This window comes from Arachis hypogaea, chromosome 11 (genome assembly GCF_003086295.3).
Source record: "Arachis hypogaea cultivar Tifrunner chromosome 11, arahy.Tifrunner.gnm2.J5K5, whole genome shotgun sequence".
Taxonomy (NCBI): domain Eukaryota; kingdom Viridiplantae; phylum Streptophyta; class Magnoliopsida; order Fabales; family Fabaceae; genus Arachis; species Arachis hypogaea.
In genome coordinates, this window is record NC_092046.1 from 43,346,291 (window position 1) to 43,365,629 (window position 19,339).

The window sequence follows — 19,339 nt, forward strand, 5'->3', positions numbered from 1 at the left end:
CACCAGAAGCCAAAGGGGGAGGATCAGAAGGACCCAAGCGAACCTGGGGAGTCGGGATGACTTTCTGCAACTCTGCAGTGTCCGAGGTTGGCTTCTTCAGAGAAGCCTGAGTCGATCCCTTTCCAGAAGTCTGGGCCAAAATGTTCTGAGCAACTGTTGCCTTCTTGGCCCTGCGAAAATGTCTCATGGAATCCGTAGACTTAACCATCTCTACAAAAAAGGAAACCAAGAAAACAAGTTACAAACAGATAAAGATAAACATTCAAATCACAAATCACAACTAGGGAAAAGAAATCGACCACTACCCAGTTCAGCTTGAAGAAGGGAGGGATCCCCTAGAAACTTCTTTGTATTAAGATGTGGGGGCTCCCCCCAGTTTTCATTCAACGCATTTACAAAAGCCTGCTCAACCTCATCTAGACTTTTCCAGGAATACCTAGATACTACCACGTTCTTTTGCCAACACAAAAGGAAGGTGGGTTCGTCATTCTCATCCAAAAAGAAGGGCCGAGCTCCTACAACAGAGTTTGAGTGGGACGGATATCTAACTCCTGACATAACAACTGGAAGATTTTAATGAATCCCCAAGAGTTAGGGTGGAGCTGTGAAGGAGCTACATTGCAAGACCACATCAACTCGGTCTCAAAAGGAGTGAAAAGAATGGTAATATTCAACTGACTAAAGAAATAGTCATAAGCATAGAAGAAGGGACGTTCCCCTTGAACCGAAGAGGGAAAACTGACTCTCTCTTCAGGATCAGGCGACACTAACTCATAGTTCTTCTCTTGATCCCTATCACTACAAATCCTATGGTGTCTCTTAAGCCGCACGCGATATTCAGAGTCAACAACTGTAACACACATCAGAGCGATAGAATCCAGCCAATCTGACATGCCATCCGGGATCATAGAAGACATTGCAACAATGTTTTTGCGATGTGACATGGGTCAACTATTCCTACATTAAGAAAAAATAAAATGGGTTACTACCAGACAAATCAGACAAATAGGAAAAAAACTCGGACAATAACATATGAAAATCAAGAAGTCAGTAAAAGGAAAGCCCCAAGACTCACACCAAAAGCCTAGGGGCACCCTTTGGAGGCAATAACAAGGTAAGAACCAGGAAAAAAGAAATTGACAACCTATGCCCTAAACATCTCGAAGTAGAAATCATCACCACCAGCAAAAAGCATCAAAAGTCACAAATTCTCCTACTGATAGTTCATCATCAAAAGAGTGTTAAGCTAGAAGCAAAAAAGTAAAAAATAATGATACAAGAATAGCAACGAAGTCCCTGAACAAGATCACCGGAAGACGCACATTCTTCGCAAAAAAAGCAAGCAACAAAGAAAAAACACAAGTCGTGATCAAGACACAAAAAGAGACAATCTTTTCACAGAAGAATCAAAGTTTTTCAAAGAGTAAAAGCAAGATACAAAAGTCAAAGCCCTACATCAAAGCATGCATAGTTGTCGAAAGCAAAAAAGAGAAAAAGATAGAAAATGCTAACCTGCAAGGAAGAAAGTAGTAACAAAGAACAGCGTAAAATCCACACCAAACAGTCACTCCAAAGGCAGGGAAAGTTGGAAGGCCTGAAAACGCGAAAATATGAAGTCGAAGCACAACAGTAAGGAAAAGAGATTAGGGGCAAGTCAAGGAAAGCACAACACTGATTAAAAAAAAGCAACCTTTAGCAAAAAGGATCCAGCCTTTCAAAACAGATTCTTCGCAGACATAAAATACCAGAACGAGTCATCAAAAGGAAAGAAGATACCAACCTGAGGAAGAAGAAGAAAGCAATAAACGTTTTAAAGACTGTCGAAGAAGATCAAAAAGAGACGACGAACAAGCTCACTCCAAACGAACTTCTCTGAAGAGAGATGTGAAATAGAAGGAAACAAAGGGAGTGAAAATGTCACGAGTAAGAGGAAGAGCGAAAAGAAAGGAAAGAGAAACTGAAAAGGGGCTTAAAAATTCAAAATGAATTGAAAAGAGGGAAACGGCAAAAGGAGTCAATAAGCATTTTATCCTCGCACGTTCCTAAGAAAAGCGCAACGCGCGCTACAATTAAAAAAGAGGAGGAAAATGGTTCGCATTCAAGAGCACCTAGCAGAAGTTATATAATGCTCGAGCTCGACTTTCTCCAAAAAAAGGGGTCAAAATCTGAAGACATGACCCTAAAAAAGTAAAGATCAAGCTCAAGCAGGGGCACTATTCATACCCTGGGTCGAGCTATCCGACCTAGGGAGATTGAAGACAAAGCAACTGACCTCTTCAGGTTAGGACCCCGACCTCTTCTTTAAAAGAGTTCGACCAAATCGACATGAGGGGCCCAAACATGCCCAAATGAAGGGATACAACCCAAACTAAAGGCAGTTAAAGCCTAGAAAGATAAGAGCGGTTCCCTAGAAGATAAGATGACTTCACTTAAAGATAAAGATATGATAACTAACTTATCTTATCTAGAAAGGTCAGCCTACACTACTATAAATACACTGGAGCACCCAAGCATAACTCATACTCTAATTCTACATAAAATACCTGCTTAAAGCCCATGCTAACTTAAACATCGGAGTCTCTAGCAGGTACCACCACCCTCCGGTGACGACGGATCAGCAACACCACCAAGTCTAACAAGTCAGACACACCAGCTCCGGCCACCACAGCAGATCTCATCCGAGATCGACCTTCAGTTTTAGGTAACCCTCGGAACAGTTTGCCTTTGTGATTAGTTGTGATTAGCTGCTAATTGTTCTACTTGCAGTAACTATTTGTTTGTGCTTGAACTTTCTAATTGTGTTTGCGATTGAGACTTTGTTGGACTATGGTGATTGGTTGTTGGTTGGGTTGTTTGGGCCTAGAGCCGTGGTTGATCATGAGGTGCGCCGAAGGCCATGTCTGGTTGATATCTTTGGTTTGAAAAAGTATGCCTTGCTTTACTATCACATGTTTGAACCATGTCATCTTTTGCATGGAGCCTATCTTGTAACATTTGCTTTACAATCATTCTCTTACCTTTGCATATTTATTCATACGACAATTCAAGTATTTGAAAACCGTATATATGTTTATATGTTGAGATATTTTTGCTTCTTCCTTAAATATGTTGAAGAGTGAACTGTTATGATATTTCTTTCGTTTTGTATCAATTTTTGAGGACGAAAATTTTATAAGGTGGGTAGAATGTAAAACCCAGAACTTTTAAAAAGTCTTATTATGATCAAGTCTCAAATCATATAGTTGTTTATAGTCTTAATTTCAGAAGTTATTTTATTAAAGATGATTAAAGCAAGTTTTGATTAATTGAATGTGAAATAAGTTATAATTATTATCCAATTTTACAATTATTGGATTATTTTCTATATTTAAATTATAAAGTTGATAGTTATGAAATAATAAGAATTTTATATGATTTGGATTAAATAATTAATATTCTAAAATATTAATACTGCTATTTTGAAAAATAGAGAAATGAATTATATTATCTCTAATTCTTGGATTTGAACATTTTATTGAAAATAATTTGAAAAATTGATGAGCAAATAGTATTTTTACACATTATTACTATTGGATTAAAATTTATTTCTAATTACTAGAGTATCCCTATTTTTATTTGAAATTATGAAATTAACCCTAAACCTAATTTACCTAAACCCTAGCCTTCCCCACTCCCCTCAGCGCCGCACCACCCTCACCAAACAGCCCACACACACAGTTTCCTTCACTGCGAAAGAACGAAGAAAGAAAGGGATGGAGGGAGTAGGGGGAAGCAGGGAAGGGAGATCTGGAAGGAGGAAGGGCATTGCCACCACACCTCGCCGCCGCGCCCTGCCGTCCATCCCGCTGCTACCACCAGCACTGAAGAAGAGGGATGGCTTGCGACTAAGAGGGCCGCGGGATTGTAGCCGTCGTCCTTGTCACCGAGAAAGGACGCCATCGGCACCGTTCAGGGTAGAAGAAACAGTCGCGCGAGATGCGAAGAGGAAGGAGGGTTCGCGCCGTTGCCGCTGACCGTGCAGTCACCGGGTCAAGTTCGCCACCACCGTGCCGTCGCGCCGTCGCTATCGAGAGCAGAACCGGGAATAGTGTGGGCACACGAGTGGGGGTGGTCACGATCTTGGAGCCGCCGTGGTGTGGTAATTTATAACCTACAAACTAACTGGCAAGTGCACCGGGTCGTACCAAGTAATACCTCAGATGAGTGAGGGTCAATCCCACGAGGATTGATGGATCAAGCAACAATAATTGAGTGATAGTCTTAGTCAGGCAAACAGAAAGTAATGTTTGGAAATTCAAAAGACATTAAACAATATAAAGAATATTGAAGAAAGGCAAGTAAGTAAATTGGGAATAAACTATGGAGAAAACAGTTAAGGTTTCAAAGTTATCTAATTTTCCGGATTAACTTTTCTTACTAACTTTTTTAATCATGTAGGATTTAATTTATGGAAAACTATATGTGACTAGACCCTAATTCCTTAGACCTTTCTAGTCTCCTCTAAAATTAATCAACAACCAATTCCTTAGTCAATTAATTTCAATTAGAGGGTGATGATCAAATTCTAGTTTATATGCCACAAAAACTCTAATTACCCAAAAATAAAAGGATTATATGTCACATATCCAGTTAAATCCAGATAATTAAAATTTAGGAGAATATGTTTTCAAGCTATTGTTCAAGTAAAGAGCTTTTCCAAGTTATACAAGAACTCAAATAGAAAGAGGGTCATACTTCTGTTCCACCCAAATTCATAAGATAAAGAGCGAAAAAAATTCTTAAATTATAAATCCATACATGAATTAAAATAGAAAAAGTAATAAAATCAATCCATACAAATAGACAGAGCTCCTAACCTTAACAATGGAGGTTTAGTTTCTCATGGCTCAGAGAATAATAAGGATTGTAAATTGGAATGGAATAATGTTGTCTTCTTTGCGTGTCACGCGCACGCGTCAGTCACGCGTACGCATCAGTCAGGTACGCGTGAGCGTCAGGTACGCGTCCGCGTGCCCATGATTTGTGCGATTCGCGCGAAGCCAGCTGCGCGCACGCACAACTCTCTGTTCGCGTGGCTTGGGAACCAATAATTTCATGCGACGCGTGTACGTCATTTACGCACACGCGTGGATAGCCATTTGTGCAGATGACGCGGACGCGTCACGAATGCGTACGCGTGAACAAGTTTTGTGCTTCTAGCACACTTTTAGCCCTAAGGCAGCACAACTCTCTACCAAACACTTATTTACGCCAATTTTCAAGGTCACGCGTACGCGTCACTGACGCGCACGCGTAGAGTGCCAAAATCACCAATGACGCGCACACGTCATGGACGCGTACGCGTACGCGTGAGGATGTTTGTGCATAAGGCACCATTCCTGCGCCACTTTCGCGCAACTCTCTGTTCATTTTTATTTTTCACACACACCCATCTAACGCGTACGCGTCAGCGATGCTTGCGCGTCGTGTGTGTGTGTGTTTTTTTTTTCCGGTTCCTGTGATAAAATAGCTGCATGATCAGAAAAACAGTAAAAATTCAATAAAACTCAAATAAGTAAGAAAACTACTACTACAAAAAATAACTAAGGATACGAAATTATCAAGTTGCTTCCCGACAAGCGCTTCTTTAATGTCACTAGCTTGACACCTGATTATTGAAGTTTCTTTCTCTTCTTCCAGTTGGTTAAAAGAAATGTCTCCAAGAGGGGAGAGGTAAAAATTTGTGCCCCCTGATATAAGTTCCTTCTAACAAGCTTTCTTTTATTGTGATTAGCTTGATTCACCTTGCTTGTTGGTGTAGAGGTTGGATTGTTTTTTTCTGACCTTTTCTTCTTCATGGATATTTTCTTCTGTTTCTTGGTCACAATCCACTTTTCAGTGCTTTCCTTGGTTATCTTCACTTCTTTGATTTCAACATGTGGGTGTTGTGTGATGGTTAGAGTGTACCCTTCATCAAGAACTTCTTGAATTGGTGGTTCAATAAACTCACCCTCCATGCCACTCTCTGCTTCATTGGAGTGTAGATTCCCATAATTGTCTTCATCCCTTGCAACCTCCTTTGTTTGTGCATCTTGCTTCTTTGTTGGTGCATCAATCTCCTTTGTTTTTGCATCTTCCTCTTCTTCCATATGTGAGGGTGGAAAGTTCTCTAATTCACTGGAGTATAAACTCCTTTGATTGATTTTCGCACTTTCTTCCATAGGATCTTGCATTATATCTCTTGGGAAGGAATTTTCTTGCTCCTCTTCCTGTGACTTGATAATGGACTGCACATGTTTCTCTACATTTTTGACACTTATCTTTATATCATGTATGCATTCTTTCATGAGAAGCTCAAGATCTGATGGTATTTGAAATGAATAAGGAGATGGTGGCTCTTGATATGAATAAGAAGGAGATGATGGTTCTTGATAAGTGTAAAAAGAGGATGGTTCTTGGTATGAATAGGTAGATGGTGGCTCTTCATATGGGTAAAAAGATGATGGTTCTTGATATGGATAAAGAGGTGGTAATTATAGGTATGAATATGGAGATGGTGGTTCTTGATAGTTGGAACATGGAGCACTGAAGTTTCTTTGGTTTTAACTTTGCCAACCAAAATTTGGGTAGTTCCTCCATCCACAATAATAAGAATCACTCCCTGGGTGTGAGTAGTAACCCATGTGATCCCTCTCCATTATTTTTCCTTAGCACAAAACACCAAAAATGATTAAACGCACCATGTGGTAAACAGGAAAGCAAAGAAGAATGAACAGAATTCTAAAAATTAAAATAAGAAGAATTAAAATAAAACTAACTAGGAAACACCAAACTTAATTTCAGAAATTAAGAAAAATATTAGTGCTATTTTTTTATTTAAAATATTTTTTTTCGAAAATAATAAAACAAAATTTAAATAAAATTAAAATTAAAACACCTAATCTAAGCAATCAAACAACTGATAGTTGTTAATCACTATCAATCCCCGGCAACGGCGGCAAAAACTTGGTGCGGTAATTTATAACCCACAAACTAATCGGCCAGTGCACCGGGTCGTACCAAGTAATACCTCAGGTGAGTGAGGGTCGATCCCACGAGGATTGATGGATCAAGCAACAATAATTGAGTGATAGACTTAGTCAGGAAAACAGAAAGTAATGTTTGGGAATTCAAAAGCCATTAAACAATATAAAGAATATTGAAGAAAGGCAAGTAAGTAAATTGGGAATAAACTATGGAGAAAACAGTTAAGGTTTCAGAGTTATCTAATTTTTCAGATTAACTTTTCATACTAACTATTTTAATCATGTAGGATTTAATTTATGGCAAACTATATGTGACTAGACCCTAATTCCTTAGACCTTTCTAGTCTCCTCTAAAATTCATCAACAGTCAATTCCTTGGTCAATTAATTCCAATTAGAGGGTGATGATCAAATTCCAGTTTATATGCCACAAAAACTCTAATTACCCAAAAATAAAAGGATTATATGTCACGTATCCCGTTAAATCCAGATAATTAAAATTTAGGAGAATATGTTTTCAAGCTGTTGTTCAAGTAAAGAGTTTTTCCAAGTTATACAAGAACTCAAATAGAAAGAGGGTCATACTTCCGTTCCACCCAAATTCATAAGATAAAGAGCGAAAACAATTCTTAAATTATAAATCCATACATGAATTAAAATAGAAAAAGTAATAAAATCAATCCATACAAATAGACAGAGCTCCTAACCTTAACAATGGAGGTTTAGTTGATCATGGTTCAGAGAATAATAAGGATTGTAAATTGGATGGAATAATGTTGTCTTCTTTGCGTGTCATGCGCACGCGTCAGTCACGCGTACGCGTCGCTGAGCAAATCTTCAAATCACGCATACGCGTCGCCATGGAAAGCTCTAAATCACGCGTACGCTTCAGTCACGCATACGCGTCGCTCCTCGCTGCCATCTCCTTTGATTCTTGTGCTGCAGAAACTCCATCAAATCCATCCGAATGCTACCTGAAATAAACAAAATTGCAATAGACTCAAAGTAGCATCCATATTGGCTAAAAGATAATTAATTCTTTATTAAACTCAACAAATTAGATGCAAATTCACTAGGAAAAGATAGGAAAGATGCTCATGCATCATGCCGCTGCCTCGCGCCGTCGCTTTCGCTGTGAAGCCCGTCACCATCGCCGCTGTCAGCATCATGCTTCCTGTTGCGGTCGGTGGAGCCATGTCTGTCGATCTGCTGCTCTACAGTGCTTAGCTGAAGCTTCTGCACTGTTGCCGGAGATCTGTGGTTGCCGGAAGACACCGCTACTGTTGCTGCCGAAGGAGGAGGAAGCCTTGCGGCTCTTCTGGTCGCCAGGGGTAGTCCTGTGGCCATCGGAACCACCACCGGGGATGCCGCTAATTGGCTCAGTCACTTCTTCCTAGTCGCGGTAAGGGTCTTGTTATTAGCCTCTGTCCTTTTGAATTCCGAGAATACTATAGTCACTGCATGTTGGTTTCAGTTGTCGTGATCGGAATTCGTCGCCGCTGCCGCTTGAGGTGGCTGCTAGGCTACCGCCGAACTGGCTCGGAGATCACCGCTGTTTCGGTTCAGCCGTTCTCTCTTTGTTTCGGTAAGCGTCTTCAATTTGAAAGCCCTTTAGTTGCTATTTTGTTACCTCACGCTAAGTTTTGTGGCGTTAATTACTATACAATTGAGTTTCGGTTGTTGTATATCGTGATTAGAGTTGCTGTGATTACTGCAAAAGTGGCTTGGAGCTAAGGTTGCGGATGTTGGTGATTTCGGGTTGAGAGAGAAGGTTCTTGTGACGCGTTTGGGTTATGGTTTTGCGTATTGAGGTAGGGGCTTTTTCCAAAAACTATGTTTTATATATTGAAATTATTACATATGGATACTGATGTGAGACAATGTATATTTGGTGATTGTATCAGTCTTATGTATGGTTTGGTTGTCTTGAATGATTATGAAAGTTTGTTTGACTAGATTGTTGTGCGGCTTTGTGAAACGGAATGTTTTTGAAGCTGATTCTTTTAAAGATTTGGGATCGAGTTTAATCCGTTGGAAATTGATTTGAGTTGCGTTGGTTTTCTTGATAATGTGAAGAATAGAACACACTTTTGGATTCTGCCTGGCTTGCTTTAATTGATTTGGTTTTGATAAATGAATTGTTGCTGAACTGTTTCTTTAAAGTTTTGGAAATGAGTTTAATCGTTTGATAATGATTTGATTTTTGAAACAGTTTCCTTGAGATATAAAAATGAGGTGACTGTTAGATTTAGCTCGCTCTTGAACTGATTTTGGATTTGGACCATTGAAAAGGATTGTGGAACGGTTTAGTTGGTACCCAAACCGGGTGGCAATGTCCAAGTTTTAGGGGAGGTGCTGCCGAAATTTCGATAGATTTCGGGATTTTATTGAAATGCTATTTGGAAGATTATGAGTTAAACACTTCTACTATTTTATTTAAATTATTAAGAAGGGGATGACTTATGCTTTTGAATTGAATTATTAAAAAGGAAATTGTGACTTAGTCTTGTTTCTTAAGAAAAGTATTATATCTCCCTTGTGAACAAGTTATTTAGATGAAACTTATGCTTTAAGGCTGTTTTAAATGTGAAAAGGGTTTATGTCTTTGAATCTGACTTGAGGGTTTCAATTAGAGGAGTTTCAGTGACTTTTAAAGAACCTGAACGTCTATTGACAAGTTTCATTCTAAAATGTTTTGGGAAAAGTGTTAAGTACTCTTTAAATTCTGAATTTTTGTAAAACTAAAACAATTTTTAAGTAGTTTGAAACGCTTTAGAATTTATCATGGGGTTAAAGCTGGTTTTGTTTAAGTGAAGGAAACGGCTTTGAAAGGAGTAATTGATTACATGACTCGGTTTGACTTAAATCCTATTTTATTACTCAAATCAGGAAGCCAATGTTTTAATGATTTTAAGTGAATTTGAGGAGATGAGTTATGTTATTCTCCCCTAAAGACTTGAGACTCTACCGAGGAACTTTTGTTATAAAATCCCGTTGTTGGATGGACGATTTTGAATATTTCAAAAGAGATCTTTAATTTGCCATGGTTTTAGAAGTTTTGGAAAGAGGATGCCGAGAGTGGCTTTGTTTTTTTAAAGGGGAACTTACTTTGAGTAAAAGGGGCTTATGAGCCTGAAACAATTTGAGGAATGAGAACTTTAAAGCTAAGGCTGAAAAGAGTTGAAATTTGATTTCAAAGTGAAGTGAATTGAGAAAAAGTGATTTATGGCTTGAATGTTTATTTTATGAATTTGATGATGTTGGATGGTGGAAGTGCTACTTTGTTATGAGCCGGAATGGCTGTGTATGATAATGAATTTTGGCTGATTGCGGAATATGTTATGAGCCGGATGGCTGACTATGAGTCATGAATTTAAGCCGGAAGGTTGAAATGAATGTTGATTTATGGCTGAGAATAAATGCATATATGCTGAGATATTGATATTGTGATTTTGCACTTCCACCTATTTGAGATACGAGTTTTCCTGGGTGAAAGCAGTGGCTTGCCACCACGTGCTCCAGGTGGAGACTCGATACTCTGCTGACCCTATATCGTAAGTATGGCCGGGCACTGTGAAAGTTCCGGATGAGCTCGCCCCCGTAAATATACACCAGTGAGGGTGTTAGATATATATGAGATTATGATTTATGTTAAGTATAACTCGAGTTGGGGATGCACGACAGAGGGACAGTCCAATGGTTAGCTACCAGGACTTGTCGCGCTGGCTTTATAACCGACAGATGATATCATCAGCCACTAGGATAGGCATGTATCATATGCATCTATGTGACATTGTTTAGGTGTGCATATAGTACTTGGTTTGCCTTTGTGATTACTTGTGATTAACTGCTAATTGTTCTACTTACAGTAACTGTTTGTTTGTGCTTGAACTTTCCTAATTGTGTTTGCGATTGATACTCTGTTGGACTGTGGTAATTGGTTGTTAGTTTGGTTGTTTGGGCCTAGAGCCGTGGTTGATTATGAGGTGGGCCGAAGGCCGTGTCTGGTTGATATCTTTGGTTTAGAAAAGTATGAAAGGCTAATTTGGTTCAGGATAGATAAACCTTTTGAAAGGTTTTTAAATTTTATGTTACATGAACAGTTTCCTCTTTCAGAAAAGATTTCAGATTTGTCTTGATAGTAAACCTTTTGCTTTTGAAAAGATGCATAAGGCGGTTATTAATCAGAGAAATGATTTTATCCCGCGTATCCTATTATAGTAATCCTCAAAAACCCTCTACTGAGAACCCTTTCGAGGATGATGTTCTCACCCCCCTACAAATTTCCCTTTTTAGGATATGGACACAGAAGTCACGAAGAGTTTATTTAGTTGTTGTTGAGATGCTCTGTATTGCTTTAGTTATTATTTATTGTTCCCTCGCCTTTATCTTTATACATTCTGTAAGAGGGATAGGAATTGTATTGGTTAATGCTTGTAACATATATATATATATATATATATATATATATATATATATATATATATATATGTATGTATGTACAACTTGTGAGTTTTTGTAAGTTGTATTGTATGCATGGATGTACGTTATATAACAAAAGTATTTTGGAGCGGTATTGCGGTTTAAAGTTTTAAATAGGCTCATATTTTAGTATTAAATAGTATAAGAGTCGTCGTAATGTCCGAGCTATCAGAGTCGCGTAGCCGGAAGCGTGAGCTTTGATTGTTAGAGTGTTACAAAGGACATCCTGCCGCAAATTACCTGCAATGCACATGGTACTTTAATCGATCCGACTCCATGATTCGGTACTCACCACTTCTACAAATGTTGTAATTCTTCACACCTTGCATTATTGCCTCTCTGCTTTTGAATCTGTTACCAACCCTAAACTCCATACCACCGTCTATGTTGTAATCTTTTCTACCCATATTGGAAAATGGTATTTTCTCATGCATTGTGTCCAGATCCAATGTATGATAGTGACTGACAGCTGATAAAGCCAGAATTGATTGTGGGGCTGGCAAAACATACCGAACTAATGCGTTGACCAAAATTTCTTGTACAAACTCCTCCTTATCATCATCCTCAAAAGAACCACTATTGTTGCTATCGACAATATAGTCCTCATTGGGATCCTCACCATCCATGTCCATGTCTATCGTTGGACTAGCATAGTGCAGTGGTAGTGGTGCAAGAGTTGGTTCATTTTGGACAAAATTTGAGTGGCCAGATCCACCACCACCAACATCACGATCCTCTGCAGAAAGCTCCATCACTTGTTCCGCCATGATTCTCCCGTGGAAGTCAAACATGAGGCGCACATGCTCATCGCCATGGAGCTAAAACAGATGAACCTGAAAACTCTATTTGTCATTGGTGCTAGCAACCTATACCCAACTCTTCCAACCTCTTTTGTCCCACTAGCACGGATGTTCCTCAATATTAGACTCTTTTTCTCAGACAAAGAATTTACTCTCTGAGTGCGCAATAGAATAGGATTATCACACTTAAATATCACCATAGTGTCACTATTTCTCATATGACAATTGAAATACACACTTACAACCACATATCCACTACCACTAGACATTTTTGCTTAATTTTTGGAAGAAAAATGGAGGAGAAAAAGAAGAAAAATATTTACGGAGAATACAAATAGTTGCAGATCCTTTTATAGTTGATCGAAATTTGTCATAGTTTTTCTCCTTTACAGTGCAAACGTCATAACTTTTCGTTTATCTCATTTACAGTGTAAACAAAATAAGTGTGTGTATATCTCATTTATAGTATAAATGAGATACATGTTGATCATTCTCTTCCATGTATCACGTGTGCAAACGTGATACATGCAACGACAACGTGTCTTCTCTCGTTTACACTGTAAACGAGATATATACACACTTATTTCAGTTACGCTGTAAACAAGATAAGTAATGCAATGCAAATCGGTAAAAACACTCCAAATTATCTATATCTGTAAATAAAATATTTATTTTATTTATTTAAAAAATCTTTTATATTAGTGAGTTTACATTTTTATCTTTAACCTAATATGAGGTGTATCAATACCTCTAAAATTATTATAGTTGTGAGAAAAAAAGAAGAGGCATGAAAAATTACTTTTTGGTTTCGTGATAAAATCATAGTGAAAAAGAGAGGTTGAGTGAGTCCTTCTCATATTGCATCGAAAAATTGCATTGAAGGTAGAGTGATTTCATATTTATTCTTCATGTGCCCAAATTAAAAAGATAAATAAGAAGACAAGGATAAACAATCAAATGAAAAAGATAAATTGAAATTGAAATGGAAGAAAATCTCTTTATTTTCTATACAATTTCTTGATATAATAAGAAAGAGACTTACTCTACCTCACTTGTTCACACTATAGTTTTTGATAAATTGAAACTTAATCAAAGAAAATTATTCTACCTTATATTCAAGTTCTTGATACAATAAGAGAGACTCACTTAACCTCACTTGTCTACACCATAATTTAATCACGAAACTAAAAAATAGATTTTCATGCCTCTAATAACATCTCTATCACATGGCTACAATAAGTTAAGAGGTATTTATACACCTTATATTAGATTAAAAATAACAAAAATTCTAAACCCAATAACATAAAACCCAATTTTCTAACTAAATATATAAAATCAAAATACATAAATTAAATTGAATATTCTAATACTTAAAATTATAAAATAATAACTACTAAATAATATTTACACTACTCATATTACGAACATCTAAATAATATATATATATATATATATATATATATATATATATAGAGTTCTCATCATATAGTCTATTCAAGACAAGGATAGGTGCGCTTATATTTTCATTAAAAATACCTAATATTCATAATTTCCAGGATCTTAAACCCCAGCCTTCCATCTTTCATAGGCTTGCACAATAATTCCTAACTTGAAACTAGATTAATTTAAAATCTTTCATAGGCTTGCACATTAATTCCTAATTTAAAATTAGATTAATTTGAAATAAATAATTTTTTTAGGAGGGACTTAATTTTAGCAACAAGAATTTTAGTGAGGCACTTGAAAATCACATTGCAGAAGACAATTGGCCTAAATTGAGTTATGAATTCAAGTTGTTGAATTTTGGGTATGAGTGTTACAATGATCTTATTTATTTTTCTAATGGAACTCGAGTCATCCTAAAGTTTGGTTATGAAGGGGCAAAAAGAAAATTTTACCACCATCCAATTTTCTTTGAAAAAATATGTTGGATATCCACCCTCACCAGTTGGTTTGAGAGAACCAATATTAAAGAAGGATTTTTCAATATCTTGATGACTCAAAAATTGAGATTAGAATGGACATCGAGCATATTTGGAACATTTTCTTCATAAGAACAATACCTTTCAATTCTTCATTATCATCACTCCATCTTTCATTAGATCTTGTCATCTTAGGACTATTTTTCTTCTGATATTTTTTCTCTTTTGATGGTTTTTTTAGTGTGATAAAATTTGGTGTTCCTATTGTAATAATTCAATTTTTTAGTAAAATGACTTTTCAGACTTTCTATAATTAAAATTCACAAAATTCTTGTGACATAGCTCGCTTCAGATTAAAGGGCCAAACCCAAACCTACACAAAAAAAGTAATATAGTAAAAATATTTTAATATTATTATAGTCAATAAGCATCTCAAAAATCAAAGATGAGATTTTTCTAATCATATAATTATCGGATCCAAAATTCAACCAATAAAGGTTATTATCAATATTCTTTATTCAAATAAACTGCACCAAAATATTTTAGAGATATTTTGGTGTAGAGAAAACTATAATACTAGTGTCATTTATACTAATAAATGAGTTATTTGATCAGATAAAGTAAAAAATTTATGCTCAGATACCCACTATTCTTGATAATTATCTCTTATAAGATATTTTGAGCTAAATTTTATCCTTTTCTCTCTTTTATTTTGTGCACATCCTTTCTCTCTCTCTAAAATCGTTTTCATCATCATAAGAAAGAGAGAGAAAAAGAGATAACTTCCATGGATATATCAATTTCCACTTTTGATTCAAGAAGATTCAAAGCCCAAATCAAAATTTCACTATGATTAATCTCTTTCTTTCATCGTCCTCTTCATCGTCGGGTTGCTGCGTGACGCATTCGGAAATATGGCAAATCTTGAGGAGGGGAACAGTGGGTTGAATGAAGATATGAAGAGATTTTATAAGCTAGTAGATGAAGCAGGTCTGGAATTGTATCCGAATTGTACAACTGGATTTTTGAGATTATCGTTCATCATTCGTCTTTACCACTTGAAGTGTCTACATGGGTGGAATAACACATCTTTTACCTCTCTCTTGGAGTTATTGAAAGAAGCTATACCTGATTTGAACATTCCCACTTCTTTTAATAAAGCTAAGAATATGGTTAAAGAGTTGGGTCTTGACTATGAAAAGATTGATGCATGTCCTAATGATTGCATGCTGTATCGGAATGAGTACATAAATGACTCAGTTTGTCGTATCTGTGGAGAGTCTCGATATAATCAGACTCCTACTACGGATGGCAACGAAGAGGACTTTGCGCTTCCGAATAAAGTTTATAAGGTTGCTGCGAAAACCTTAAGATACTTTCCTTTAATACCAAGGCTTAAAAGGCTTTTTATGTGCCCAAACACAGCAGAGGCGTTGAGGTGGCATGATGAGCAGCGTTTGAAAGATGGTTGCATAAGGCACCCTACTGATGGCCAAGCATGGAAGAACTTGGACAGTCGATACCCGAACTTTTCAAAAGAACTGCGCAACTTGAGGCTTGGTTTGGCAAGTGACGGTTTTAATCCTTTTCGAACTATGAACGTGTCACATAACACATGGCCAGTTGTCTTAATGGTGCGAATGAAGAAGCCGTCTAGGAAGAAGGTGGGAAGAAGCCGTCTAGGAAGAAGGTGCCAATGAAGAAATCAAAGGTGGAGGGTGATAAAGTCAAGATAAATACCAATGATGCTGAGGGTCAAAGCAAGAAGCCGACCATTAAGATGCCGATGAAGGAATCGAATCAAGAAAATGCCAACGAAGAAGAACATAAGATTGAGTCTCTTATCCCTGCTATGACTTTAGACGAATTTTTTGAAAAATATGGGATATCATTAGATGAAAATGATGAAGAATATGAATATGATTATGATGAGCTCAATCCAACCATTGGTGATAGTTGTGACAGTCAACTCGGTAATGCCTTTATCCCTTTCTTCAATAGCAAATAGTGAAAGGCACCAACCTGACTCTTGTATTTAGTAGATTACTCTTTTATTCATTAGCTTAGTATTCTTGTTAATAATTTCTAGTAACGACATTGGAAATAGGTACCAAAAAGAAAAAAGTTCGTGGTCCCATCCAACTCAAGTATATTCATGCTTTGGAGACACAAATAGAGTTAACATGGTACAATGGCAAACCCATAGGCCCAACAAAGACACAGGTTCAATTGTTTAGTCGGTTTTTGGGAACACTTGCAAGAAACTCTAATTTGGTCACATTGTTATATACTAATTGGCAAGCTGTGTCCATTGAGACTAAAACTTCGATATTGGATTATGCAAAGATGAGTCGATCATTCTCCTTTTTAAATTGTTTACAAATAGGCTTAGCATGTATGGTAAAATAACATTATTCGTTGTTTATTTGTAGTCTAAATATAACATTCCTAGTGATGCTGAGCCTTGGGTGATAGATACCATTGGAGAGGCATGGAAGCAATTTAAGAAATGCATAAAGAAATATCACTATACACCCTACAACTCATTTAGAGAGATGATGAAAAATCGTCTAATGACTGTACCTGAACTACATTTTCAAAAATTAGTTCAATTTTGGAGGCTTGATATTATCAAAATAAGTTATTTTCACAACTCTCTTGGCTTTAATGATGGTATCGTGTATTTAACTAACTCTATCTAATTTTATATTGCCACAAATGTAGGTTATTTCTGACAAAAATCGTGAAAACAGATCCAAACAAAAATGGAATCATCGAATGGGTCCAGTTAGTTTTGAATTAGTACGCGCTGAATTGGTATTTTTTGTGCTTTTTATTTCAAGTATTTTTGCATCTTTTATAGCTATGTGTGTTTACTTAGTCACATGTTGGTGGTTTCTTTGTAGCGTGCAAAGAACGAGGACAATGAAGATCCATCATAATCTGAGATGTTTGTTGTAACTCGTACGAACAAAAAAGGAGAGACTGATTCGGGAACACAAGAGACAATTGTTAGTTTTCTGGTCTCTTAGAAAAGTACACCAAACAAGAAATGTGTTAGCTATTTTTATTTATTCTAAAGCTGTTGGGTGCATGCATTTATTTTGATCCTATTTGTGTGTAATAGGAACATCTTCAAAATTTGAAAGAAGCAGGATACAATGATGATGACGCAGTTCAAACAGTTTTCGGAAAGGAGAGACATGGAAGAGTTCGTTTCTATGGTCGATCAGTCACAAAATCCTCTCTTAAAAAGGAGAAGGAAATCCGACAAATGCAGCAACAACATAATGAAGTGGTTTCAACTATGGAGAAAAATCAAAATAACTTAACTTCCAAGTTGGATGGTTTAACAAACTTGATTAAAACGTTGTTGCAACAAGTCAATCCTGGTATGAGTGCAGAACAAGTGCAAGTAATGATAGAAGCTGCCCAACGATCTCCGCCTGACGCGAGTAGTGCACCAAATGATGCGCGGCGAAGCATTCCTCCTTCACTTGGATCGAACCATGTATCAAAGGATATGGAAGTAAGTACTGTTCAAAACTTCTAGTTAAATTAATAGTATGCTTTTGGTAAATGATATATCATGAATTTGACTTAAAGTTAAGGTTTTAGAATTGTTAATCATTTATAATTATGCATGGATATTGGCTATATATATGTTGCTTGTCACATGGTATTTTTTTTTGAGAACTTAAATGTCGTAGTGCTAGCTAATTGCAAGAATAATGGGATTGAGTTTACAATGTTGAGTGGAATTAGTTTCTTCTGTTAAAAGTTTCCTTTGATTAAACTCCATGTTAGTGTTACTTGATTAGGTTGTTGTTTGATTAGGTTAGCTTAGTTGAATTAGGTGGTTAGGTAGTCAATTGATTTTGTAGTGGATTTAGGTTTGAACTCTGATGTTTATTCTATCTGAAATTGGTTTTCCTGTGCTGGTAATGACTTGTCCTGTTCTAATTTAATTTCCTGCTGCTGTTTCATTGATCTGTCCTGTGCTAAATTAGTTTGCTTGGTGTTGTTGATTAGGTTTAAACTATTATTGATCCTATGTTGCTACTTCATTGTTTTATTTTTGTGCTAAACTGGTTTATATGATGCTGCTGCATAGTATTATTGCTGCCTTATTCTTGTGTTGGCTGCTGCTGGAATGAACAAATTCTGAGTTATTTGTGCAGTAATGATAACTTTGATGAATTTCTGAGTCTAAGCTATCACTACTGCTGCATTCTTGCAATAGTTTCTGTTTGAAGTGAATGATGGTTGTGAATAATTCTTGAGTGTTACTGTGGATGAATGTTTCCCTTCTTTTGCTGAATATGTATTGCATCATCAAAACCATTTTTGCAAGATATTTAACATGTTTATTTCTTTTACGTGCAGGAAGACATGATGTGATGAAGAAAATATGTTCCATACATATATCACATGGGATGGGTCTTACAATGACCTTAATTAGTTATGTAAATGTAATATTTTGATGTGTTATGTACTTTTTGAGGTAGTACATGTAATTGGAAAAATTTCGCTCTATTTGGATTTGTGTTGTTTAGACTAAAGATTAAACATATCTATCTTATAATGAAACTTTTATGATTTAGATTTCTTTAATTTCTTATTTTTAGATTTATTTTGTGATTATTATCATTTTGGGATGTGATTATAATTTAAAAAAATTGAATTTCATAAACAACAACAGGCTATAGTCATCGTTTTAAAAAACCGTGACCATAGATAGGACAAAGAGGCTATGGCCACGGTGAAAAACCGTGACCATAGATGGTCTATGGTCACATTTTTAAGGAGGGTGACCATAGAGTCTATGGCCACGGTGAAAAACCGTGACCATAGATAGGATAATGGTCACGGTTTTAAGGAGGGGGTGACCATAGAGTCTATGGCCACGGTGAAAAAACGGTGACCATAGATAGGCTATGGTCACGGTTTTAAGGAGGGGGTGACCATAGAGACTATGGCCGCGGTGAAAAACCGTGACCATAGATAGGGCTATGGTCACGGTTTTAGGTGGGGTGACCATAGAGGCTATGGCCACGGTAAAAACCGTGACCATAGAAAGGCTATGGTCACGGTTTTAGGTGGGGTAACCATAGAGTCTATGGCCACGGTGA

General features: G+C 36.8%; 1 protein-coding gene across 1 annotated transcript; it reads left to right on the top strand.

Annotated features, from left to right (window-relative positions):
• The first annotated feature begins 17,116 nt into the window (after window positions 1-17,116).
• Window positions 17,117-18,640, top strand: LOC140176519 (uncharacterized). Its single transcript, XM_072208053.1, has 3 exons — window positions 17,117-17,218; window positions 17,335-17,736; window positions 18,594-18,640. Exons 1-3 carry the CDS (start codon window positions 17,156-17,158, stop codon window positions 18,606-18,608), a joined length of 480 nt encoding a protein of 159 aa, XP_072064154.1. The 5' UTR covers window positions 17,117-17,155; the 3' UTR covers window positions 18,609-18,640.
• Window positions 18,641-19,339: the final 699 nt, after the last annotated feature.